This window comes from Malurus melanocephalus, unplaced genomic scaffold (assembly GCF_030028575.1).
Source record: "Malurus melanocephalus ecotype Western Australia unplaced genomic scaffold, MMel_1.1 scaffold_881, whole genome shotgun sequence".
NCBI classification, from domain to species: Eukaryota; Metazoa; Chordata; class Aves; order Passeriformes; family Maluridae; genus Malurus; species Malurus melanocephalus.
In genome coordinates, this window is record NW_026624113.1 from 132,325 (window position 1) to 138,610 (window position 6,286).

Here is a 6,286-nt window from a genome sequence, read left to right on the forward strand (position 1 = left end):
CCCTGAACACACCACTTTGCCTACCTCTTGCTGCGCCAAGCTCTTCTCTGACTCCTGCTTCACCCAGGTCAGGTAATGCCTGTAGTCGTTGAACTCCTTCACAGTGCAAATCACCTATGGAGGGATGAGGGCAGAATCCCCTGAGCACTGTCAAGCCATGCAGATGGCCTTCCCTGAAACAGCCTGACCCCAGTGGGATGGGAGCTGYCCCCCAGCCCTCCCCCCTATCCCGGTGTCTGGGCCCCTGGTGCACCCCCAGCCAGGGCTGAGCAGGCAGCACAGCGCAGCCTGAGAAGGGCAGGACTGGGACWKGCCAGGGGCTGTTGGTGCTGCTTCTGCTCCCAGGGACACCAGCGCACGGCCCTGCCCTGTGACAGCAGCAGTTGGCTGCAGCAAGGGCTGTGGGAGCTGCGCTTGGAGAGGGCTGTGCTTGATCAGCCCGACACCCAAACCCACATAGTTGTCACTGGTGATGACGCCCTGTCTCTTCAGCAAACGCCGGATATCCTTGCGCATGTGGTAGTCCCGAAGGGCAGGGTCATGCAGGCAGTTGTATCGTGGGTTGAACCGGTACAAGTAGGGATCATCCAGAGTATAAAAAAGGAACGGCCGGCAGAGCTGTAAGAGAGAATTTCCAGCGTATGAAATAGAAGAAAGGAGCAAAGAGGTACCACATGGTAGATGTGAAAAGGCAAATGTCTWCTCCATCCTTCTGTAGGCACAGAGACATGCACAGATAGACTGCAGGGCTGGGCTGGGCCAGGTTGGGCTATGATGGGTCAGAGGAGAGAAGGCAAACCCCAACAGCAACTCCACCAGCAAATAAGTATCTCAGGCCACCAGGAAGAACTGCAGACCCATCCATAAATGAACCTTCAAAGGTTCAAATGTAGCCAATGGAGAATGGATAAAACCAGCCTCCTGAGGTTAGGCAGGCCCAAGGACTGTGTCAGCTGCCTCTGCTCCCAAAAAGTCTCTGCCTTGGGAAGGAGCAGCACAAGTTGGAGGACAACAGTGCATGTAAATTCTCAAGCAGGGAAGCCCAGGGTATTTCAAAGGTACCAAGAAGGCAAGCAGGAGAAGATTGGAATCTTTCTCAAAGGTGCCCTGGGACCTGGCTTGACATTGTGGGATGAGCTGGAAGGGTGCATTGCCTTGAGACCCAGACACAACCAGCCACYTGCTGAAAGCAGGGGCCTGCCACACACATACACGGTGCCAAAAACCAGTGCTGAGATGGACAATCGCTTTTTCTCTGCATGGCAGGAAGCCCACCCCTGTCTGATTGAAAGGCTGCAGCTCCTGCTGTAGTGCAGGTGGCCACAAGAAAATCTCTGCATGATGGTGACACTATGAAAGAGGGGAGATTTTCTACCCCTTTCTACTTCCTTTACCTTTTCACCCAGYTTTCTCCTGGAGAAGACAGGCTTAGATCTAGGTGACACAGGGATCTTGACTCCAAGTGGGAGGTTTAGCAGTTCAGGGTCCATTTTCTTGTTATCTCCTCCCAGGTGTGGTYTTCTGGGGCTGAGAAGGGAAGACACAGACACTCAGGTGTGCTCAATAAGCCTCCTGCATGGCAATCCTGAGGGCCCACTAGAGCATCACCCTGKGTCCCAAGCTTCCCAGCAGAGCCCTCTCTATTGGCCCACGGGTCCCCTCCCCCCTAATTCCCAGTGCACTCAGCAGTGCCTCTGCCTTTGGCAGGACACCAGCTGTGGGATGGTGCTCCACAGCTCTAACACCTCTCATGGTGCTGTGATCCCACGCTGACTCTTSCTCTAGAGACACAACAGCTGGGTTCCTGGCTAAATAAGCCATGGGGCATTGTTACATCATGGTGATGTCACATCAATGCATGGTCACATCACTGCATTGTACCATCTCCACGCTGACATTGCATCACACAGAAACTGTCCACCAAACCCGTGGCGGGGGCTGCCTGTAGGCCCTTTTGGGCAGTCCTGTGATCCACCTGCTCTTTGTGACCCATCTGTAAGAGCTCACATCCACAGGCCACTTGGCTCCCTCTCCTGTCATTCTGAGGTAAAGTCTCCGTGCCAGCAGAAAGGAATGGGAGGAATTGTGACACCAAAGGGCTCTGAGTTTGTCTTGCGTTCCCTTTTTAAACCTTCATCCCTGTCATGGCCAAGCAGCTGCAACTTGGGRAATTGCACCAAACTGGATATTTGGCCCATCCCTGGCAACATCTGATTCCTGGGTCATGTCTTGAGAAACAGTAGAAAAACACAGGCTGAGGGAAAACTCTCTCCTCCCCTTTCCTCAGGCTCTCCTTCAGCCCGGACACCTCTCTGCTGCATTCCCAGTCTCCCYTTCCCTTGTTTCTGCTGYYCCYAYCTGCTCTCATTTCCCAYACCTTTTTTRGCTCGATTTAGCAAGGTCTCCASTGCCCATTCCTCCAGCCCGTCTGGTTCATTGGGGCAGCTTTTACACTGCRGAGTCCTGCCAGCCTCGCTCCTTGCACAAAGGCAAGAGACAGGCAGAGCRATCTGTTGGAGGTGCAGTGATTACCACGGGTCTCYTGGGAAACAGCGAGAGGCACAGCCCAGGGATGGYGCTCCTCTCCTGCCAAAGCAGTTTGYGGCACATGCTCCAGCTGCAGCTCTTGTGCWGCTTGGCAAGCRGAGGAGCARMATTGRCTGTGCCCCCATTTCCCTGTGCCAYATATCCYGCTCAGCCATGAGGGCCACGAGCCCCACACCACCTTCAGCTGTGATGTTCCTTTCTTGGTGACATCCCTGCAGGGAAATCCACTGAATTTCACAGCACAGAACTGCAGCAGCCCAGCAAGGACAGGAGAGAGAAGGTCTCTGCTCAATGTCTTGGCCGTGTCTGATGTGCAGAGGGGACAAAGGAAAGCAGTTTGGGCTCCTTCCTGGGCTGCAAAGCTTCGTTTTTGGCACATTTACTTTCCTTGATGTGTGGGGAAACACTGCACCCCAACTGATCTGGCTGATCTAAGCTGGGTCTGTCTGCAACCCGCATCAGAACAAGCAGAGTCCAGCCAGGTGGAGTGTCATTCCTGGTCCCTGGGAAGGGCTGCCGCTCTGTGCCCAGCCAGAACAGGCAAGTATGGCAAATGTCTGAGCATTCCTGATTATTTTAACCATGGACACTTGTATCAGAGAAGCTGCACCCCTGGACAGTCAACAAGCAGAAAAGTCACAAACTGGCACAGACACATCCCTGAACTGCCAAAAGCCATGTGCTCTCAGTGGGAACAGCAGAGGAAAGGATTGCAGTGGGATCTAGCGAAGACTGACTTTGGGAGAAGGAAGTGATTCTCAGGACAGGTGTGTATCTTGGTTTGAAAGACAGATGTCTGCCAAGGAAGGCGGGAACCTTCCTCGGAATCTAGAGAATATGACCGACCCCCTCCCCCGCTTCCCTCCAAACTATTATAACTTCGAAATTACAGGGCTTCCTTTACAGCTTCAACGAGGCCAGCCGATCCCGTGCCCCTCTAGAGGGCGAGATAGGCTGCAGCAGGGGATCCTGGAGCAGGGCGAGGGATGCCAGGGGCTGCCTCACCCCGGGAGTGACAAACAAATGGTRSCAGATAATCCAGGGCCCTTCCCRAAGCCGCAGGGAATCCGRGTGTCGGGTTACAGCGGAGCAAAAAGCCCTGAAACAGAGGCAGAGAACAGCGGGGGCTGGGCAGGGAGCTGTTCCCTCGGTGGCTCACCAGCGATGGCTGCTCCTGGGTCAGGGCTGTGCAGACAGGCCCCCGTTCCCTGGCGGGGAACGCCGTGTTCCCGGGTCTCGCTGTGGTAGGCACTGGCTCTGGGCCCCCAAGAAGCAGGGAAAGCAAGCCAATAAGCTCCAGTCACGGTGCCGAAGGGAAAAGGCAGGGAAAAAAGGGCAAAAATCTAAGCCACAACTGTATCTCTCGTGAGAGCGATCGCAGCGAGTACCTGCCGGCACCAAAATCCTCCACCGATTCAGAGACAACAGCCCCTCGCCCCTGATGCTCGAAAAAGGCTTCGAAATAAAACTCTATTGGCCGGTGTCTATAGAGCAGGTATTTGTTTACTGCAGCGCTGCTGTAGCGCTGGAGGTGAGGGGGATTTCTCTTCTTAACTCACTTGGCTTCGCTTAGAATTGGCAGGTTTTTATACAGTAAGCATGGTGTAACATTACCGTCGTCACTACGCTTACTACTATGTATGGGTACGGAAATACATGATATCACAGTTCTGCAAGTGCACATGTGTCATCCTCAATTCGGTGGTTGTGGGGATCTCCAACTAATGAGATACCATCCTCTTCATCATGGTGGACCTTTTACTTTTGTCTTCAGGGCATGTGCAGTTGGGATGTTCATGGTTTTTTCTAGTCTTCTAAATCTTCATTTTCTATTTTTTTGTTGACTTGTGTTTCTACTAAATTCTCATTACTGCTCTCTACTGTTCTTTGTTATAGCATCTACCTGTCTACTTTCTTCAGAACTTTTTCTGATTTATGCTCCTTGGTGATTTTAGGTGTTGGCATACTAATCCAGATGGCTGGATTACATCCAGCTGATACACTGTATGTTGCTAATACCCTGTATAAAAACRTATAACAATATATGAAAAGGCTATTATTGATAATATATTGAAAGCTATTACATTGTATATTAATAATATGTAAAAAGTTGTTACATTCTTATATTGATAATGTACAAAAAAGTTATAGAAAGTTTTCATCAATAGGCCTCATAAGCACCTTGTCACTTTGACATAAATCATAGGTATCATTCCCCCCCAATCTTGGGCTGGCTGTCAACTATCATGATATCCCCAGAGCCAGGGGAGGGGGTTSACCATCACRGACACAAAATAAAAAYGAAACAAAACCCAAARATGGTATGGGATAAAAAAGACATCCCCAAGATAGTGTATTAAGAGTCTATAGTTTTTTTAAGTGATGAAAGTCCAGAGTGAAATACAGTGCTGTCAAAAATCCCATTATACAAACACTATGCTGATGTTTTGGTAAAATAAAATAAAAAAATATTTCTCTCAAAACTTTGGAGTTATTTCCCAGTTGCTTTCTATTTTTATTTTCTGCAACTTCTTCTTTCTTTTCTAGAAACCTGCTATTTTAAGACCCACTGTGAAATTTCTAGGGTATAAATCTACACTGAAAAGTGTATTTTCAAACTTTTTTTTCCTGTAGCAGTATTTTTAGTAAGTCACTCTGTTTCCACAGATTCCTGGCACACAGGCTCTGTCAAAAAAGCACTAGCACATACTGTGCTGCACAATGATGGGGACACTGCTTTAAACCATCTTTTGTGTTCTCTGGGTCCTGTGCTTCTCCTGGCACTGGGCTGAGCCTGATTTGTACAGCCAGATTCATACAGCAACAGCAGTTCTTGCAGCTGGAGGAAGATAGAAGGAAAAAGAACTTGGGCCTTGTGTCTTCCTCTGAAGCCAGACAGCATCAGCAGCCCTGGCACTATATGTGCGGACACCTTGGCCACAGCAGTTACCCTTTCCATCACCAAACTTGACAGGCAGCAATCCTTTGCTGGTCTGTGGCCTCTGAGCATAAATTCAAGGATTATCCCAGGAAACCTACCTGAACCAGGGAGAATTTATCCACCCACGGTGACACACACTTGACGTTAAGAATTCCAGCATGCATAGATTTGTGCTCTTCTGTGTCAATCTGGTTTGGGCTTTAACCTAGTATAAACTASCAAAAAAAGAAAATAAAATTTATTKGCTTCTGAACAGCTCTGTTATCACAGCAGAMCCCGCGCTCCCCTGGCTGTACCAGAGGGTGAACAGGGCTGAGGGGCAGTGACAATCCCCTCGGATAGGCCCTGCTCAGGCTCACCGGCTCCCCGGGACATGGGACACCAGCCGAGGGGAAGGAGCGCAACCGGCGGCGGCTGCGACACCCAGGGGTGGATGTGCGGAGGAGCGGCTCCCGCATCCCGGCATCGGCTCGCCGGGGGGCTCAAGGGGTCAGGCCCCAACTCTCCCCTCTATCTCACCCCTATCACCCCGCGCTCACGCTCCCCGCAGGGTACTGAGGCTATGCACCGCTGCGGGTGGAGCTGCCCCGGCCCAGCGGCACAGCCCGGCACAGCCCAGCCCAGCCCAGCCCAGCCCAGCCCAGCCCGGCCCGGCCCGGCGGCACAGCCCGGCACAGCACAGTCCAGCGGTGCCGCTCCTTGCCCGTGCCCCGCCATGGCCGCCCCGACGGGCTCCGTGCTCGCTCCCTGCGCGCGCTCTCCGGCCGGAGTGGGCGGAGCTCCCGCGGCCCCGCCCCC

The 6,286-nt window shown here is 52.0% G+C and overlaps 1 protein-coding gene across 2 annotated transcripts in view; it reads right to left on the reverse strand.

Annotated features, from left to right (window-relative positions):
• Positions 1-6,075, reverse strand: part of FSIP2 (fibrous sheath interacting protein 2) — an 8,069-nt gene extending 1,994 nt beyond the window's left edge. Inside the window, exons 1-5 of one of the 2 annotated variants that reach the window (XM_057385858.1) lie at positions 6,008-6,075; positions 5,587-5,703; positions 1,395-1,527; positions 457-618; positions 25-114 (exon numbers count right to left, since the gene is read on the reverse strand). In XM_057385858.1, coding sequence (XP_057241841.1) covers positions 25-114; positions 457-618; positions 1,395-1,527; positions 5,587-5,648 — 447 coding nt within the window. In that variant the 5' untranslated portion in view covers positions 5,649-5,703; positions 6,008-6,075. Of the gene's footprint in view, positions 1-24; positions 115-456; positions 619-1,394; positions 1,528-5,586; positions 5,704-5,847 lie in introns of both variants that reach the window. The other variant, XM_057385857.1, reaches the window with a different exon arrangement.
• Positions 6,076-6,286: the final 211 nt, after the last annotated feature.